The following is a 21,363-nucleotide window of genomic DNA, read 5'->3' as shown; positions in this document are numbered from 1 at the left end:
AAGCTAGCGTCCTTCAAAATTTTTTAATTACAGATTTTTATAAACGATATTACCTCGTACTTTAAAAAAAAACTTAGTATTATTAACAAAAAAGCAATGCCATATTATGTATGAACAATTTTCATGTTGCACATTACAACATTATTTTTAATCTTTCTTACAAGAATTTGTGGTTTTGTGCTAAATCCCTTTCCACAACCACGACGCCCCTCCCTCTTTACAAAGATGTTACATACCTTCTGTGAACTCAGTGTGAACAACAATGATGCGTTGGACCACCCCGCTAATGTATGGCAGCAGCTGGTCACCCATGCTTGCCACTGTTGTGAAATCAGGGGCTGACAGAACAAAGGTTTTATCTGTGGCAACTGTCTCCAGATCAGCAGTAGCAGTGCCACCAATGTCAATGCCCAATGTGAGAACGCTGGCCCTCTTAAGGGCCCTGTCACCTGCACCAGTATCATCAGTGGATGGCCCAGCACTGATTACCACCACAGCTTGAGGCACACCCTCCTCCGCCCTGCCCCCTGCTGTCTGGCTCAAAAGGCTTGTTGCCACTTCCTCCAAGGCGGCCCCCAGGTTAGATTCATCTCCCCCTGTGAAGGTGAGGCCCTTCACAGCTTCCAGGACTTCAGCTTTGCTGTTATAGCTATTTAGATAGAACTGAATCTCTGGGTCAGTGCTGTATAGGGCTAAGGCCACCCGAATAGTGTCAATGCCCACATCAAGTCCCTCAACGATTCTCAAAGCCAAATCACGCACACGGGGGAAGTTTGCTGCTCCAACGTTCTGTGATCCATCAATTAAGAGTACAAGGTCAGCGGACTCTTGCGCTTTAAAGGAAGAGAGAGAAAAACAAAACAGAACAAAATGCAACATGTGAAAGCGTTAAAATAGTGAGAACAAACAGTGAGAGACAAAAAAGACAACGTGCTCACGTCACTGCATGTCAAGTAACATTCACAGTGAAGACATTGTGTGATAAAAATCACAAAACATATCATACTGCATGTAGGCTGAACCAAGGACCTATTTTCTAATTTTTTCATCTGTAGATTAAACATAGTTCTGTACTTAATTTTTTGCTTAATATTTTCAGTATACTTTCTGAGCATGGTTTGAGTTATTTTTACCCATTATGGAATAGCAATGTATCAATGTGGAATTAAGAATATTCACACGTTTATAAAATAGCTAATTCTACTGATGTGCTGGTGCTCAGAGCACTGTAGGCAATATACAAAGTTGGGTCTACCCAATCTTTACATTTGTATGACACATCCCTTACACCAGCTCCATTGTGTTCAGCCACCCCATGCAGACTCATGTTACAGACCTCAGATAAAGTGACCAGTCATGACCCTGTGGCCCATCCTTGTTGCTTAAGAGCTCCTACTTGAAACCATTTCAATCCAAACTGTTCAAATCCAAATAAATGTAAAGGCTGAATTTTCATGATCTTCCCAGATTTATTTGGATTTGAAAACAACATGTGAATACCAGTGAATGGTTAAATGCATTATTGCTATTATTTGCTATTATTATTATTATCATCATTAATTGTTTATGACCATGGACTATTTTTACATTTTGCACAAATTATTTTTGGTGAATTTATTGAAACAAAATATTATTTATTGATCTCTGCTGCAGATCAAGGATGGATCCAGGCAAGTGCATCACTGTTTCAGATATAGAATATTGCACATATTGTACACAGTTATAGACACAGTGACTGATAAAGACAAACATACAAACGCAAGACACACAAGCAGTTGTGGGTTGTTAGCCATTGTTAAAAGCTCTCTGTATTATTTTGGGGCATTCTGATTTCAAGGACAAGGCATAATTGACACCATGTTCTCTCCTTGACGCTTTTCAGTGAAATGTTGGTGTTCATATGTGAAGATTTAGAAGTTTACCTTAAATACTAGAGAAGGTTGATAATTGTGTGTGTGTGTGTGTATGTATGAGTGAGTGATAAAGAGTATAGAAGGTAGAGGCACAAAAATCCTGTGATAAATTATTACCTGTAACGATTAAGAAAATGGTGTGTTGAATTATCCCCATATATTGCATTATAATGATTAGAAAATAATCTAGAATGACTGTACTGCAAAGTACTTGGGGCGGACTTTGCCCCTTTATACCTGGCTTTTCATAGGCATACTGTTGCAGCCATCATTACAATCTAAACACCCTCATCTGAGAAGCAGTAGGGGTGTCAGTCACATGCAAATCCAGTGATGATTTTGAAAGTGTTATGGGAATATTAATTGTGGTGATAGAAAAACAAGTGATGTTAATTTCGCTGGTGGATGGTGAAGGGTTATTGTGGTTAAAATACCCTGTGTTAATACTTAATTTCAGTCATGGACATATATGCAGCTTCTTCCAGGACGCATGGGCTCATTAGTATGGTAGTGACACTGGTCCCCTTTACCTGTCCCAACTCCAGCCACTTGTCTGGCCTCCATTGCCACAGGTGCACCCCCTCCCTGGGTCACTGCACCACAAAGCCCCACCACTAAATCCTGGATTATGTCACCCAAAGTCAGGAAAGAGTCTACGCTGAACATGTGAGAGCTGTGAGGCAGGCTAGCCATCTCCCTGAGTTCCCAGTCCACTGCATCCTGTACGCCCACTGCAAACACTTCCACGCCTGCTAGCCGCAGCACCTGAGCTGGCTCAGCCACATCATCCTGGGAGCGCCCATCTGTCAGGACCACCACCAGCTGGGCTACACCCTCGCCAGCACGGCTGCCCGATGCCATGTTCAAGTGGGTACGGATCAGGAAGTCCAGGCCCAGGCCTGTCCGGGTGCCCCCTCCGCGGTATGTCAAAGCCTTGATGTGTGCTAGAACTTCTTGAGTTGTCGGGTAAGTATTGAGCTGGAACTCAGTTTTGGGAGAGCCATTGTATTGCACAAGGGCAAACTTAAACCTGTCCCCTCCAGCCCAATGCAGTGCTTTAATCACGCTGTACAGAAACTGTCTCATATGCTCAAAGTTGTCCTTTCCCATGCTCCAGGATGAATCCACTAGAAAGTATATATCGGCAGCCAGCCCTTGTGCACAATCTTCAAAAGAGAAAACTCTGTGTTTTGAGGTCTTTCTCACTGAGTGGGTACAGGGGTAAAGTCCAGTGGTATGAATGAAACCATAACTCAGTTGTGGTGCCAAACACTAACACTGGTACAAAATACAACAACATTTAATCTATAGATACAAAAGTTACAGAATTAAAAACAGAATGCGTCTACCATGCTTGTCATAAAAAGCCATAGATCTAAAGCATCCCACTGGACTCTACCTGAGACCTATTGCTGATATTTCAAAATAATGCTCTTTCAAGCCCATTTCTGTTCTATTCTTGGAAACAGTTTGACCTCATACCCCAAAACAGTTTGACAAACACTGACAGAAATGCCAACTCTCCCAATAATACCCAGCAAAGGTATAAATAACATTTTCATACCTTCAATTTAATTTCACTTCATTTTAATTTACTGTATTTTTGATTGATATTTACATTAATTTTTGTTCAACTTTTCTATCAATGGTAAGCAGTGTTTGAATATCATAATAGTTTCATATTTAGTCAGATCCCAGTGATCTCTGCAATACCTGGAAGGGCATAGATATGAATGTGGTCTTGCAGGTAAAATAACATCAGCACATTTCATTTGCTAGCAAGAAAAATCGGTGAGCATTGCTGACAACTGAGATTTTTTTTTTTCTGGATACAGGTCAAATCTAAAGTCATCCAACAAAAGGGCACCACCTGTCTGTAGCTGGGATTAATCAATTTTAACTTACCTTCCTGAGCATCAAGTTTAGGGACCAGTCCTGCAATCAGGAAGCCAAGAAGAGCGCACAGCGGTAACAACCGATGCCGCTTCATCTTCTTTCACCGAAGTACCAAAGAGTACACCTGTGAAACCACAAGCACACTGTCACTATGACTTTTACAGTTTTATGTAATAACATGCATACAATATATACACAAATAAGCTCGCATAAACGTTTCCCTTGCAGAAGCTGGTCTATGATGCTAGAGTATTGTGCAAAAACTGAACATCAGATCTCAATAATCAGCCAATTCCTCATAATATAAGACCTTGCCAATGGTGGGTGGTCAGGACTATCAGGGCCTTCTCTGCTGGCCCTGCCAAAATCAAAACCACAATTTGTTTTTCATAGTTACATTGAAGTATGCCTGAAATGTGTCTAAATTAATTTAGTTGTTTTCTCGTTGGTCTGAGCGGGAATTAGGAATTTCCGTCACAGCTTCTTGGACCAGCACTAGTTTGTATTGCTAGCCTTTCCTTGAAGCCCGAAATTGCGAACTGATTGTAATGTTTATGGTTTGTAATGCATGTGATGCTTCTTATGTTGTAATTTGATGTCGTTTTATTTTATTCATTGAGGGGTGCTCTTGGTTCATTTTGTTGTAAGTGGTTGTGGGTTGAAAGAAAGAAGAAAACCCCGGAAATGTAGAATCATTTTAGATAGTTACGATTGCCAAGCATGGACGCTAAATAAGTTAATAAAGGAATTTAAACATTACATTGCTGCCTTGGAATTAGATTTAATAACTTTACACTGGCGATGAGAATTACAATTCTTCCAAAAACATGGCTGCTGCATTGCCGTCGTTCCCTGCTTTTGATATCAATGAAGATCAGAGCTTATCTTTCCTTTGGAAGAAGTGGTTACAGCTTTTTGAAAACTTCATAATTGCTTTAGATATAAAGGATGAGACAAGAAAACGTGCAATGCTTCTGCATTATGCAGGGGAAGGCGTACAAGATATCTTTGATAAGCTCACCAACACCGGGGAAGCAAAGGACTATAAATGCACAAAAGACAAACTGAGTACTTCTCCGCTAAAATTAACATAGCCTATGAGACTTACAAATTCAGACCAGCTAAACAATTAGCAGGGGAAACACTTGACTCCTATCACACAAGACTGCAGCAATTACCAGCAACCTGTGACTTTCCTGATGTTGAAAGAGAGATCAAACTATGATCATTCAAATGTGCACATGTAATAAACTGTGGCGCCAAGCACTACAGAAACCAGAGATGACATTGACTGAGCTCCTCTCACTTGGCATAACCATGGCACTTGCTGAGATTCAAGCATCGAGAATGGAACAAACACAACAAAATGTTACAAATCTGGTAAGGACAACCCAACAGACTATATGTCACACCACCCTGCACAAGTATCACAGTTTTTTCAGGATGTTTGAAACACTGAAAGACAAGCGGAAGAATACGTAAACTTTATTACCACAAATGCTGTCCCCAAGGCAATGGCACTGGCTGAAATTCGACTCATTCGACTCATCAAAGAAGGTTCGTGGGGGTCGCTGTCTGAAAAGCAGGATTTTGCTGATGGAGTTGATGTTGCTGCTCTAATGTCATTCAAGAAAATCAAGGATGAACTGACAGTGCCTGAGACTGATGACACTGTGCTACGTGGCATAAGGATTGTTGTCCCCCATTCTTTACAAATCAGGGCAATATCACTTGCACATGAATGCCACCAGGGGGTGGTCAAAACGACGAAGTTGATCAGAGAGAAGGCCTGGTTCCCTGGCATTGACACACAAGTAGAAACCCTGATAGCTGGCTGCATCCCATGTCAGGCTGTTGTGCCCAATCACACACAAGAACCTCTCCGCATGTCTGAGCTGCCATCATCACCATGGGAAAAAGTTAGTGTGGATTTATGTGGTCCATTTCCCTCTGGTGATTAACCTATGGTGGTCATTGATGAATACTCCAGGTATCCAGAGGTAGAGATTCTACAGTCCACATCAACCAGAGCCACAATTCCTAAACTTGACAAAATATTCTCATTAGGAATTCCACTAGAGGTTAAAACAGACAATGGCCCACCTTTCCAAAGCTCAGAATATGCAGACTTTGCAACATACTTGGGTTTCAGACATAGAAAGATAACTCCATTGTGGCCTCAGGCTAATGCAGAGGCTGAACATTTTATGTGTACCCTTGAAAAGACTATACTGCTGCCCATGCTGAAGGTCGTCCATGGAAACAGACTCTATGTGTTCCTCCGCAACTGCCATGCCACGCCTCACTGCTCGACTGGAATGGCTCCTGCTGATGTGCTGTTTGGTAGGCCCTCAGAATCAAGCTGCCTAAATCTCCTCTTCCCTTCCAGTCTGAGACTGATGCAAAGCTACGACAAGCAGATGCAGTGGCAAAGAACAGGATGAAACACAATGCTGACAGGCGGCGCTGTGTTGCTCCTATGGCTCTGAAAGTGGGCGACATGGTGCTATGTCATCAAAAGAAGGAAGGGAAGCTATGCCCTGCTTACAATCCCCACCCACACCAGGTCATTGCTGTTAAAGGTTCCATGGTGACAGCCAAATGCAACGACCATGTCATCACCAGAAACTCATCTCACTTTTTTACCGGTGGTTAAAAATCACTTTCCGTCATATGGGTTGAAAGTCGAGGATGGCAGACAAGATGTCATGGACTGGACTGAAATCCATCCTGAACAAACCCCAGAGCCCTTAGCCCCTGAACCCACTGAGTTGCAGTCACCTGTTCGTAGATACCCAGCCAGAGTAAACAGAGGACCCCCGTCATACCTCACTGATTTTGAATTGTGAACAGGCTGAAAGGTATAATGCAAAGGAAAGATTTGAGTTGGACTGGCCAACAGTTATTCTTTAAAAAAAAAAATTTTTTTAAAGTAAGGAAAAGAGGGTTGTAATGTTTACGGTTTATAATGCATGTGATGCTTTTTGTGTTGTAATTTGATGTTGTTTTAATTCATTCACTGAGGGGCGCTCTTGGTTCATTTTGTTGTAAGTGGTTGTGGGTTGAAAGAAAAAAGAGGAAACCCCCGGAAATGTAGAATCATTTTAGATAGTTACGACCGCCAAGCATGAAAGCTGAATAAGTTAATAAAGGAATTTAAACATTACAATTAGATTTAATAACTTTAAACTGACTACAACTTTGAGTGACCGTATCATCAGTCAATCAAATTTTGATGTGAAGCGACAGAACGCCCCAGGGCCCTATGATGTATCGGTGCTAGCCCGTGTCATCATCAACTTTGAGCTCAAGCCTTTGGCGGGTTGTGAACAAACAGCGCAATGGCTGCCGCCTTCACAGCTACTGACGATCTTGTTGCCGATATACTTAGTGTTTTTTGTGAATCTGGTAGGACTGTCTGCATTTCTTTTTTTTCCTTTTTTTTTAACACGTTCTCCCAAACGGACTGTCAAACTGGATGAATTTGGAGAGAGAAGGCTGCCAGGAGTCTCTCAAGTGAGGTGGAATTTCAACTCCAGGTTGGGGGGAAAATTTTTCTTATTATCAGTGCCTATTGGTGCACTGATAATATTGTGGCTATAATTTAACTTGCACGAGTGACTGGTGAACTGTAGAAACTTATCTCCGGCAGGTGGTATGCGTTTGGTGTGTGTGTGTGTGTGTGTGTGTGTGTGTGTGTGTGTGTGTGTGTGTGTGTGTGTGTGTGTGTGTGTGTGTGTGTGTGTGTGTGTGTGTGTGTGTGTGTGTGTGTGTGTGTGTGTGTGTGTGTGTGTGTGTGTGTGTGTGTGTGTGTGTGTCCATAGTTTATCTCGCAAACTACTAGAACCTATCAGCCTATTTTTTTTTTGTACAGTTAGGACTGTGTGATCAAGGCTCTCTAGTTGTGGTGATTAAAACCCTTCGGAAAACGTTTGTCATCACTATCGCAGCTCCCTCTCTCCATTTACTCTAGCTCGCTCGACCAACGACCAACGCTGCTGTCACTTTACGCATGCGCACAGTTGATTTAGCGTGGGCAGTGACAGTGCCGGTTATATATTCAGGTATGAGTGTTCAAAGTAAACGAGATGTCAGTCTTATTTCACAAATCAGCAAATAATTAACAGCTGATCTCAGCACAGGAAAACTGGAAGAACCAAATAAAAAAAACCCTTCGCCGCCATGTTTGTTTAATTGACATGAGGAGGATTAGACGCGGAAGTGCCGTAGACTCCAATGTAAAAACTCCCTTATAAAAATACAATTTCAAAAGTACGATGAATCAGTCACCACTGGAAATCTGCCGGAAATCACCTCAGTAGCTCCAACAAATCATTCCCTATGAGTGCGGCTTTTTTTTAAACGTTTTGTTATTGCTTTAGAATGAATGAAAATCCAACTCAAACTCTGCCCTGTGATGGCCTGGTGGTCTGTTCAGGGTGTCGCCCCGCTTGCCGCCCAATGACTGCTGGGATGGGCTCCAGCATCTCCAGCATCCCTGCGACCCTGGGAGCAGGATGAGCGGTTTGGATGGATGGATGGAAAACCAAACTCATCTGAAGTCTTTTAATAAGGCCCCCTCTCCCGGTAGCAGAAAAAGAAGGATGGTTTGTCGCCTAGTGGGAGCACCTGAGAAGGGGACATAAGCCTGGCGGAGAGCTCCTGTAATTGTTTTTGTGGTGTGCAGTCTGGTTGCTGAGTGACATAAATGAAGATCTGATAGTGATGCTGCAGTAGGAATCAGGAACACTGTCATTTCATTTGACGTACCTGCGTACATGAAATGAAATGCCGTATCCCCCAGCCCACAGCAGTAACACAAAGACAAAAACACATCCAAAAACTATAACACACATCTCTAAACTAACACATACACTCACCGGCCACTTTATTAGGCACACCTGTCCAACTGCTCGTTAACGCAAATTTCTAATCAGCCAATCACATGGCAGCAACTCAATGCATTTAGGCATGTAGACATGGTCAAGACGATCTGCTGCAGTTCAAACCGAGCATCAGAATGGGGAAGAAAGGTGATTTAAGTGACTTTGAACGTGGCATGGTTGTTGGTGCCAGACGGGCTGGTTTGAGTATTTCAGAAACTGCTGATCTACTGGGATTTTCACGCACAACCATCTCTAGGGTTTACAGAGAATGGTCCGAAAAAGAGAAAATATCCAGTGAGCGGCAGTTCTGTGGGCGAAAATGCCTTGTTGAAGCCAGAGGTCAGAGGAGAATGGCCAGACTGGTTCGAGCTGACAGAAAGGCAACAGTAACTCAAATAACCACTCACTACAACCGAGGTATGCAGAAGAGCATCTCTGAATGCACAACACGTCAAACCTTGAGGCAGATGGGCTACAGCAGCAGAAGACCACACCGGGTGCCACTCCTGTCAGCTAAGAACAGGAAACTGAGGCTACAATTCGCACAGGCTCACCAAAATTGGGCAATAGAAGATTGGAAAAACGTTGCCTGGTCTGATGAGTCTCGATTTCTGCTGCGACATTCGGATGGTAGGGTCAGAATTTGGCGTCAACAACATGAAAGCATGGATCCATCCTGCCTTGTATCAACGATTCAGGCTGGTGGTGGTGGTGTAATGGTGTGGGGGATATTTTCTTGGCACACTTTGGGCCCCTTAGTACCAATTGAGCATCGTGTCAACGCCACAGCCTACCTGAGTATTGTTGCTGACCATGTCCATCCCTTTATGACCACAGTGTTCCCATCTTCTGATGGCTACTTCCAGCAGGATAACGCGCCATGTTATAAAGCTCGAATCATCTCAGACTGGTTTCTTGAACATGACAATGAGTTCACTGTACTCAAATGGCCTCCACAGTCACCAGATCTCAATCCAACAGAGCACCTTTGGGATGTGGTGGACCGGGAGATTCGCATCATGGATGTGCAGCCGACAAATCTGCAGCAACTGCGTGATGCTATCATGTCAATATGGACCAAACTCTCTGAGGAATGTTTCCAGTACCTTGTTGAATCTATGCCACGAAGGATTAAGGCAGTTCTGAAGGCAAAAGGGGGTCCAACCCGGTACTAGCAAGGTGTACCTAATAAAGTGGCCAGTGAGTGTATATCCAAACTATAAAAAAAAAAAATCACTGTCCAAGGGAACGAACACTAGCCAGGATGACTGTCGGGACTGCCGGTCTGCGTGGGCTAGCGGTTAGCTTAGCCTGTCTCGCTCTCCCAGCCATCAAACGAAGACAAAACTTAGACGCAGACGTGGACAAAGACACTGCATGGCCGGTACTGGGTGAGGCTGCAGTAAATGTGAATTCGCGCCGCCATCCTCCGACACCGGAAGAAGAGCTGCTATAGTGCACAGTGGTGTACTTGCGGTTGTTGAAGATCAGCTGTCCTTTCTGGTGTTGATCCAGTAGTGCATAGAGTGCATGATAGTGTATTTTGTATGTGGCTGTGTTGGCACCCATATGAGAAATTTGTGTATGTGTGTGTGTGTGTGGGGGGGGGGGGCAGTCCGTTACTTAAGGCACTGACTGAAACCCCACGGAATACTATTGGACCTTGTATATCCAAACATCAGACGATCAATGAGCAAATGGTGCAGCAATCTGAAATCTAGTCAATGTTTTGCCTTAAGTTCCTTGTTATAACTAGCAAATAACATGGCACCAAATGTATATAGATATGTTTTGAATAGGCTTGTTCCAGGATTTTAAAACTAGTCCAAGCACTTTGATCAGCTTAAACAACTTCTATTCCTTCCTTGCTTGGAAAGCCAAAATTCATCTCATTTTTAAGACCTTTGTATTTTCTCCCCAGTGTGGCTTCACTGTGTATCTCTCTACCACATACATCAGACTGTGTAATGTTGCTCCACGGACTAAGAATGTATCTAAATTTAGATTAAATCTTAAGCACAACATAGCAGAGAAAAAAGGAGCATCCTGCAAGGCTCTACTTTAGTATGTCCAATGATTTATGTAACCTCTTGCTACCACAATATCACTGCAAGCCAGCAGAGCCTGCACAGCTGTTTAAGATGGGTGAGTAAATGCAATACTCCTTCTACCACATCAAAATCAAGCAGTTGCAAGCAAACCTCCAGTCTGAACTTCAAAACAGCAACAACATTTTGCACATCTGTCAGCATTTTGGCTTGTCTTTTTTTTTTGCCTTTTTCCAGTAACATTTTACAGAGCATGCATGTCTCTTCTCATCACCAACCTGCCTCAGTTACCAACCTTCCCATCAAGAAGTTTCCATCAACTAACCAGTTCAGTAAAATGTCCTGTTCAATGGCACCATATTAGTTGCTAAGAGAAGAGAGTATTTGTCCTTTTCCCAAAATGATGGAACAAACTCCCATCTTACTTCATTCAAGAAGGGCCTAGCAACCTTCTTTTTCCAGGCCTAATTCAATGCAAGATGGTCTCTTAGTATGACTATGATACTTGTGGCATTGTCCAGCTAATTTGTAATTTGAATCCCCCTGTTACTTGTGTCATCATTGGTGACGTACCTGGTAGCTATATGATTTGAAAAAAAATAATCTGCTTCTATGTACTCTATGCATTGCCTCTGTGCACAGCCTGTTGGCACCTATGTCCTATTGCACTTGAACTTAGCTTTATGGCACTTACTCGTGTTGTTCTCTCCTGCCTAGATCCTTGCTTGTGTTGTATCAGCTCTCAGATGTATGTCACTTTGGATAAAAGTGTCTGGTAAATGAAATTGTAATTGTAGATTACTATCCAGTGCTCTATGATAACTGTAAGTTGACGCACAAATATATTTCCTAATTGTTGACTGTAAATCCATCGATCCATTATCTGAACCACTTATCCTGCTCTCAGGGTCGCGGGGATGCTGGAGCCTATTCCAGCAGTCACTGGGCGGCAGGCGGGGAGACACCCTGGACAGGCCGCCAGGCCATCATAGGGCCCGCCCACACACACACACACACACACACACACACACACACACACACACACACACACACACACACACACACACACACACACACACACACACACACACACGCACACATTCATACCTAGGGACAATTTAGTATGGCCAATTCGCCTGACCTACATGTCTTTGGACTGTGGGAGGAAACCGAACCCCCAGAGGAAAACCCACGCAGACACGGGGAGAACATGCAAACTCCACACAGAGGACCACCCGGGATGACCCACCAAGGTTTGACTACCCTGGGGCTCAAACCCAGGACCTTCTTGCAGTGAGGCGACCACGCTAACCACTGTGCCACTGTGCCGCCTCTTGTAAATCATTTTGGATAAAAATGTCTGCAAATGAGAAAATGTAAATATCAAAATGTACTCATTTTTTTGCCTAGATTTTCCTGACTAGGCTGAGAATTTGAGCTAATGGCCTTCTAGTCACAAGCTGCCTAAAAGATAAAAAGCTTTCAGTGTGGTGCATCTAACACACCTATCTACTTTCCCAATCTGTGGAAGTGTAGGAACTGTGGAAGTGTGGGTTACATGAGTAACTGCCCTGCAGCCCAGAGTGGTAATGATTAGAACCACCTGTTGAAACGATTAGCCAACTCACAACAGTAATTATCTCTAGCTGCCAGGGAGCAAACTCTCCAACTAAGAAAATAATTTGTCCTTAAGAGGGGTGTTGAACTAGAACGTGTAGCTTCACAGCAGGGGTATATGTTTTCTATCAGTTTTCCCCCCAATTGCAATGTTAAGTAACGTACAAGTAAGTGAGAGAAACCATAGCAGCAGAAAAATAGTGAGTAAATGTGTCTGTATGATTGTGCATTTTTGTATCTGTGGTTAATAACAGAAAGATATGCACTCTTTATTTGGTGTTGTAGTAATCTTGCAAAGCCAGATGTTACAGATCTCAGTCTCATCAAGATCACCTCTGTCAGCTTGAGGAGACTGAGATCTGGCGACACGATCTAGTTCATGTTGAATGGTTTTTTTTTCTTCCTACAAATCATTTTTCAGTGAGCATCTTATTGGGCTGGATCACCCATGGTACAGTCAAAGTTTAGGAATTTATACAGTCACCACAAGCAAGTACTAATTACAAACACAGTTGGTAATCATCTCATTGTAAGATAATGCTACCCTTAAATAATACCCCCAAACTAATTGCAACATAGCTACAATGGTATGAATTAATATACACACACGTTTGCATGTTTCCATGCTTGTAAAAGCACACGCGCGCACACACACATACACACACACACAAACAAACACACAGACACGTTTGCTTTCACTGGCACATTAACTTGGAGACCACCCAGTGAGGATCCCACCTGTAAGCTACTGCTGCAGATACGAGTGTCCAGAACCACACTGTGATAGAGCAGCACATCATAAAACATGATGAGGAATACACCTTTACCGTACTTGATAAATACTCTAAACAACAGAGTTGTACAGACTTTGAAATTTTCTAGAACACATGAAACCTAGTCTCCCTGAACATAAATCCCACCCAAATGATCCCCCACTTTACAATCTTGATCTGGCAACCAGGCCATTCTGCACAAAAGAAAATAAACACAATCGCCCAAGAAAAAGAGTTGGGTCCAAAAATATAAAATATCCTAAACCGGTAAACATGGCCCGTGACCGAGAAGGTTTTCACCATTTAACTAATAATAAGGAGTGAAAATAGCCAGTGTTCAAAGAAACCATTCCAAAGGAGCCTTTTCCAATGGCTGCAGTGTTCTTACATAGTGTGCCTGCTGACAGACACACTTGCCGAGTCTCAACATGAACGGCAGCTCTAGCGCTTGCTGTGAGAAAAGTATTAATGCTTATTTCTTTCATAATGGGGAATTTATGCCTATTTTGATGTCGACAATTTACTCTCGACAGCTTGAAAATTAAGCATTTCCTCATGCCAGGATATACAGTTTAGTTCATAGTGACCCCCTCCCCATGATGAAGATGTAGTTACATGAGTGTGGTGTAGCAGTCGGACTGTAGCTGAGTCTTAGATCGCCATGCAGTTGGACAGTATGACCAGACGAGGTTATTAGTGTCCTCTAGTGGACAACAGGTATAACAGCATTGAACTGTGTGGTATGCATGGGTGTTTGCAATTTGGGAGCACAATTGGGTTTATCTATCTACCTGAGAGGCAAAAAGAGAAAAACATCTTGTTTGCAGGATTGAAGGTGCTAAGCTTTTTAGTTCACACATGAGGATGCTGACTTACAAGCTTAAACGTTAAAGGAAAGCATCCTTCGGTTACAAAATGTTCTGAACACAATGTATTGTATAAACTAAAAGAGGTTCAGTTTTGAATATTCAGTCTATTCAGTGTTCCACTGTTTCCTTCAACAACCTTACTTAGTTCTTCTACCTGCAGGTTTACGTTTAGCAGGGTTGGAGAGGAGGCCAACTCTGCTCCAATGACATGACATCACGCTCAGCAAAATGAATAAAACCAGATTGATTTTGGCACATTTATTACTCAGTGTTCACGCAGATTTTGCAAGTGCTAATTGAGCATTTTACTGCAGATATTTACACACAGAAAGCTACGGAGGAAGAAATTCAGACCAGACTTCATACACAAGTGGTTACTGAGAGCAGGTTGTATGAGGACACGGAGCCTGCAACTTTGCCCATGTTGCATAAGTCTTACATTTGCCAGAAAAAAAGCAAAATTAATAAAGAATAAAGAATATGGTGTTTTTGTAAAAATGTGCACCATGCCAGGCTCTAAACGTTAACAGAACATGCCAAAGCCTTCCTAATACAATACTATCATTGGCTTAAAGCAGATATGGAACATTTTGAACATCAAGCTGATCCAGTCTCTCTCAGATATTTCCTTATTGCACTTCAATCCTATTTAAGCTGAATGAAATTTGGCCCATGGGTGAAAGAGATCCTTTCATAAGGTTAGGGAAGCTTGGTTTAGCTACACTTGAATCAAAGCCATCCGCAATTCAAGGCAATAATGAAGTATAAACACTGGACTGTCACATTCAACGCAACACAGTGACTGTTGAACTAGCTAAAGTCAGTTTGTTTATACGTCCCTCGGCCCGCTGTTTATCCAGACCTCACTTTGTAGTGGAGAATGCATCTCAGCAGGTAAAAAAAACTAAATGATGAATAAAACAAATAAGTCAGGTGAAAAGAAGTGGCTGGCGACTCCACATGTATTGGAGGAGGCATGTGGTAGTTTGCAGCCCTCCCCGGATCACCAGAGGGAGTGGAGCAGCGACTGGGATGGCTCGGAATAGTGGGGTAATTGGCCAGATACAACTGGGGAGAAAAGTGGGGCACAAAAAAAAAAAGAACAAAAAACAAAAACAAGTCAAGCAGAAGTTTAGGAATATTGGGGCATCAGTAAAGTACTAGTGTGTGGTACTGAACACCACAAATAAGGAGATAGGTGCACAGTGCTATCATACAGAGTACCTCTGCAAGCAATGTTTATAATAGAAACAAGTAATGCACTGTATAAACATTCTCTGCTGTTAAAACTAAACAGATGGGGTTATTTTAAAGGGTCTAATGATTCTTAACGCATAATCAATTGTAAATCTAAATGTTCTATTAAGACATGTCAATATATATGTATTGTACAGAAAAAAACATTGCTCGGAGAATCTTTTGCAAATTGACTTTATTCATGTTCAAACAAAGCAAATGTACCAGTGGAGCAGTAAGCCATTCACATTAAAGTGGATCTCTATCTCAGCTCTAAAGCCCGCTTGAGCTGCCTTCATTCTCCAGGCAAAAATCATAAATTCCAAGCTCTTCTTGGATACTTTGATGGATGTTTGTGTTCTCGGATCATGCACATGTCATTACAGGGTCACTCGAAAGCCACTTCTCTACAGAGGTTGCCAAGCTGAGCCTGGATGTCAACACTACGACTTCCCCTCAATGCCACAGAGAAAAATAGAGTAGCACACTTAAGCCCTGTGACTTAAGGCCACAGAACTGAACAGTCTTCCCAATAGTTTCCACTGAAGACAATGGCAGCACAATAAACAAAACTTAGAAAGTAAATTATGAGAAAGAGCAGAAAAGAATAGACAGAGTGTGTGTGTATATATATATATATATATATATATATATATATATATATATATATATATATATATATGACAAAATGTGTCATGCATAGTATGTCAAATGAAGAGAACCCATAAACTTTGAAAAAAGTGAATAAAATAGACTATTTTAATATATTGAGGTAATAAGATGCAATAACTTTTTATACATGCGAAGTCACATATAAAGTATATTGTAACAAAAAGAAAGAACAGTAAAATTCTCATCCACTTATTCAGCCATCAGTTGACAAAACTATAACAATTCAAACTGCAGTAGGCCTGTAAATTTAGTGATCCTGGTTGTACCTGGAAAGATCTGCAAAAAACTCTGGGACACAATATTTTTGGTAACGCTTTACATTAAGTGCATGTAATAAGTGTTGGTTAATAGGTAATACGTTCCTTATAAGTCCTTATAAAATGCTTAACATTATGCGTTAATAAAATTATAATAAGTGTTAGTTAATTGTAGTATGGCCCTCATGAAGTCATAACTTTTGCATTTTTTTGACAATCAAAAGTCTTTAAATAACTTCCAATAATGAGGGTCCTTAGACGCTATGTGCAAAGTATTTTACCGATCAGTCTTACAACCTAAAACGAGTGTGGAAAAAGTAGGTTTTACATATTTCATAGCACCACCTAGTGGCCGAAAACGTGTTTATGATGCGATTATTAACACACAGTCTTATCAACACATTAATGTTAATAAGCATTTTATAAGGACTTAAAAGCGCTTTATTACCTATTAACGCTTATTACATGCAGTTAATATAAAGCATAGTATAAAACCACATTCTGTAGTACTTCCTACTGTAAATCTGTAACATGCTCAGTCATCACCATTCGTACCATGTAATCCAATCCCAGCTTCAAAGTTGGACCACAAGGGCGCAGGCAGCCCACCCTCATTAACAATGTGGTACACATTTGGCAGCAAGTACTAGTGCAGTACAACTAACTCTCCGGCCATACTTTCTTCTAGTTCTGTGACCGACCATGATAACATAGCTAAATCATACTGAGAATATGTCAGACTGCTCACATCAGAGGCAGGTAACATTATTCAGTCTACGATTTGTTTCAACATATAAAAACACACATTTTGGACTGGGCATTGTAAGCAGGAGACAAGGATGAACACCTTGTGACATTTTTGTGCACTTTTTTTAATGCTTACCTTCACCCCGTTGTCTGTGACATACTGACAGACTGTATGATACAGTGCAAGTGTAACCCTGACCATCATCACCAAATTGAACCTTTACACTGCATTATACATTACATTACAGCTGCATATAAGGGGGGATGTTTCAGTAAAGTTATTTACAGTTAACAGTGTCAGTCCTAATCTAGTGAAAAAGGGGCAAAGATTTGCCTGTGAACACTCAGACATTTTGCAGCTGGACCTCACACGCTGATCATCATCAAGACCAGAAATGCAAACAAACAAACAAGCTACACCCTTGTGATTATTCTAAGGCTTTGTCATTATTATTTTTGATTTTGAGATAATTTAGTGATCCCCGTAGGGAAATTACGCTCTGCATTTAACCCATCCTAGCTGTGTAGCTAGGAGCAGTGGGCAGCCGCCGTGCAACACCCAGGGACCAACTCCAGTTTGTCTTGCCATGCCTTGGTCAGGGCACAGACAGGAGTATTAACCCTAACATGCGTGTCTTTTTGACGGTGGGGGAAAACGGAGCACCCGGAGAAACCCCACCGCAGACACTGGGAACTGGGAGAACATGCAAACGCCACACAGAGGACGACCTGGGATGACCACCAAGGTTGGACAGCCCCGCGGTTCGAACCCAGGACCTTCTTGCTGTGAGGCGACCGCGTTAACCTCCGCGCCACCGTGCCGCCTAATAATGCTGATATGATTGTAAGTCCACAACAGCACACACAAAACAGAAATCGCAAACCCTAGTAAAAACCCACCAGCTTGCTGCACACAGTTCACATGTTCAGCATGGAGTTCCTCATACATGCTTTGAGTGAACTGCAAGAATACAGATTCCACAAATACCAAGCAGATCTACCATTATGGAAAGGACACAACATACAGGCACTTTTGAAACCGCAAAGCTCTCAAACGCATGCACAAACACGCGTAACGCTCACTTGCAAGAGGAGGATTTACATTTAAAGTAGGAAATTGTAGTTTATGTTTCCACTTATCTCTCCTTGATACGCATGCATGCTGTCTCGAACCACATGCACATATGCATCTAACAAGCAAACTCCATACTTTTACCACATGTAACGCCCCTGGGCTCCATGGCCCACGTTTTCACATTAACTACATAACAGCAGTTCCCTTAACACTCCATTAGTTGCCTCAGTACCTGGTGAGGACCATGTTTTTTAATGCTGAAGCGAGACTAAAGCGGTCCTTTTGTATGTGCTACATCACTCTACAGAGTGTTGAAATGTGTAAGAGGTCTCAGTGGCAATATTAAGAAACGCTATCTGCTCATATCGATGACACTAAAAACATCGCTGTCTGCCTTATACATTTACACAATTGAAGTATTCATTTTTCACTAAGAATTAGCTTCCACATGCATAAGTCAGTCACGGAGCAATGCACAACTACATATCCCGTCTCGCCAAACTGCATAATCTGTGTCGACCTGACATATGTGGTGCATATGAGGAGGATCACTGATACAGTCAAAAGAGGACATGGAGGTAAAGCGGGCAGGGCAGCCAAAACGGCACAGCTGGTACATATTAAGCTGTCTGACACCAAGCAGATGTGTGTGTTCAAGCATCATGGTCAATCTCAGCCCTCAAGCAAGTTGCGATAAAAGAACTAGTTTGACATTCTCTTAATGTACGTCGCACTGGTATAAAATCATAAAATTAACATGCTTGCTGGAGAAGGTTATAGCAGCAAACTGGGTAGTCACAGTCAACAACTGTGCAAAATTAGTTTGTTAGGAAAAGCTGGTCACCATCAAGACACATTTTTTCCTCAGTGAATTCTTTAACCCCACTGAGGTCCTAAATTCATACTCTATTTAGATGTTCTTGTCATCAACCTTAAGAGGGTAGAGAAATTAACTACTCTTTGGGTGGGAAAAAAACATGATTATTATTTGACATGTTTGTAGGAACATTTTAATGAGATGCTATGCGTTTCTGAGAACCTCTATTCTCTGAGATGTCTGCCCTGCATCATGGAGAAAAAAAAAAGACAGGGTACTGGAGAAAGCGGAGGAGCAATAAAACATCCCCATGCTGATTTATGAAGAAAAAAAAAACTCTTGCTAAGAATGCTCCCGATACTCCTCTGCCAATAACAGTCTAGCTAAGAGCTCAGAAATTGAGGTCTGGGACTGCAACGTACTCATAATAAATCCTCTGAGGAGACTTGTGACAAGCAAATCAGCAGTGCACAGTAAGTTTTTGTCTTGGAGAAAGTGAAAAATGTCCTGCTCCTGCATCATGGCAAAGGTTACATCAGCTCACAAAAACTATGTGGGAGCAGCAGCTCATACATCCATGACCATTTTCCATGTAATTTGATCTCTCATTTACTTAAAACACTAAGGTATTGTTTTCTGATCAAATTCCATTGCACACAATAAAACACTGAAAAGACAGCAGAGCTGAATTCTTCTGTCTCCACTTGGCCAACTTTGTGGGAGAGGTTGGAGATTAATGGCTCACACCTGGTCCCCCCAAACACACACACACACACGTGTGCGCACACCCACACACATGCACTCGAACCTCAACCCCACCCTCAACCCCACACTTTTGTCCAAGGGACCAAACTTTCTCCGGTTCCCCAGTCCATTTGGCGAGTAGTGTGGAAAACCAGACTTGTTCACACTTTCCACTCCAGCATGCATTTCAGAGGAGGGTGTGCACTTTCTATTCAACAACTGTCCATTAGAGCCCAGTTATAGGTGAGGAGGGTACCGGTACTGGGAGTGATTCACTCTCCGACTGACTAAGTTTATGTCTATCTTAGCCATGTTCACAGCAATCATTTCAGATGACCAATGCTAGGGAGTACACAAAATAAATAAAGAAATGGTGATGCGTTAATTACCCTTTGACAAGAATCACCAACAGTTAAGATGCTAACAACTTCAGATAATAATTTAGCAATATTTGGCAAACTGTGAAAAGTATACTGCAACATTCCTGGACTTTGTGGTCTCTTGTTATCTTTTTATCTCTTGTTGTTTCTGCGTTTTGGGACTGATTTGGTATCTCAGCTTGGATCTTTGACACTTTGGTCTCAGGAAACTTCCCAATTTTTTTTTCTAACGGAAGTAATTAATACAGGCAGCAAATTTAAGTTTGAAAGACAAAACAGGAACATTTTGCGAGCCAAGAAAAATAAAGACAGGAAACATGCCCCTCCTCCAGGAGAACAGCAATTGAAGAGCAAAGGGGGGGGGGGTATTTTCAGGGGACCCTGTGCTGGAAGACCCTCTTCAGTTAGGAGTTTGATGTGTATTTTGGGGACCTTGTTTCACATCTTGTCAGAGGGGCGAGAGTTTCTGGAAGTGCCTCTGCCCTCTTTCATTACGAACAGTGCAACCTGCATATCCTAATTTAGTCTCAAAGCATCACACAGCACTACTCCTCCATCTGAACTGCAGCTTACCGCTCGCTCTTCCATTCCTCTCACCGCCAAACCATGGGTTTCACCCATGGTTTTATCCATAATTTGAAATGTACACTTTCCGATATTTATGAGCTATAAGCCAGAAGCCTCCGCAACCTTATGATTATGACACCCAACATAAGCTCACATGTTTAGACTAAAATCCTACAGCAGTGACTATCATACATAAGTGCTCCATCAAAGTCAGACTCAGAAGGGAGTTAGAAGTAAGACATTGCCAGAAAATAATTAAACTCACTCAGATAGCATGCCAGCAAGCTAAGACTTCTTAAATTTTCACCACTTTAAGAGTGCAGTAAAGCTATGCAAGCACTTTCAGCACTTACCCTGAGCTGAAGTGGCTGTATTCCACAGTATGCTGTTTCTCAAAACAACAAAAAGTTAAAAAAAAGAAAGAAAATAAATCAACAGCTATGCCTAATGACAACAAGCTGGTCTTGTGGTCATTATCCTACTGGGTTAATTCCCCTGGCTGACTTGTCCAGCTCCTCCCGAGGGAAGGCGGATGAGCAAGGCAGTGATGGGGTCACTGATAAGAGGTGCAAACAGAGGAGTCCTGAGTGAAGCAACGACTAAGAGACGGAGACAGACACCCTTCCAGTCTCTCACCAGAGGAGCTGTGGCTCTGAGTTCGAGGCTGGGATGGGACAAACTCCCCAACTCCTGGAGATCTGCCACCTTTCTTTTCCTCCTCCCACTTTCTCCAGAGAAGAAAAGAAAAAAAGGAAAAAAGAAAAAGGAGAGAAGAGGGTGAGAGGGGGGAAAAAAACGGTCCTAAACGACAACCAGATACATAGCCCTGTTTGGGCTGGACGTGAGCAGTGGGGAAGATGATGTCA

The 21,363-nt window shown here is 42.2% G+C and overlaps 1 protein-coding gene across 5 annotated transcripts in view; it reads right to left on the bottom strand.

Annotated features, from left to right (window-relative positions):
- Positions 1–20,927, bottom strand: part of LOC130120511 (collagen alpha-3(VI) chain-like) — a 151,976-nt gene extending 131,049 nt beyond the window's left edge. For 3 of the 5 annotated variants that reach the window (XM_056289075.1, XM_056289079.1, XM_056289076.1), the window contains exons 1-4: positions 20,851–20,927; positions 3,819–3,933; positions 2,444–3,079; positions 237–833 (exon numbers count right to left, since the gene is read on the bottom strand). In XM_056289075.1, coding sequence (XP_056145050.1) covers positions 237–833; positions 2,444–3,079; positions 3,819–3,903 — 1,318 coding nt within the window. In that variant the 5' untranslated portion in view covers positions 3,904–3,933; positions 20,851–20,927. The remainder of the gene's footprint in view (positions 1–236; positions 834–2,443; positions 3,080–3,818; positions 3,934–20,850) is intronic. The other 2 variants (XM_056289080.1, XM_056289081.1) reach the window with 2 other exon arrangements.
- Between the last annotated feature and the right edge of the window lie 436 nt (positions 20,928–21,363).

The sequence above is a fragment of the Lampris incognitus genome, chromosome 11, assembly GCF_029633865.1.
Source record: "Lampris incognitus isolate fLamInc1 chromosome 11, fLamInc1.hap2, whole genome shotgun sequence".
NCBI classification, from domain to species: Eukaryota; Metazoa; Chordata; class Actinopteri; order Lampriformes; family Lampridae; genus Lampris; species Lampris incognitus.
Note: the sequence above shows the minus strand (reverse complement) of the source record. Positions and strands in the feature narration are given on the sequence as shown.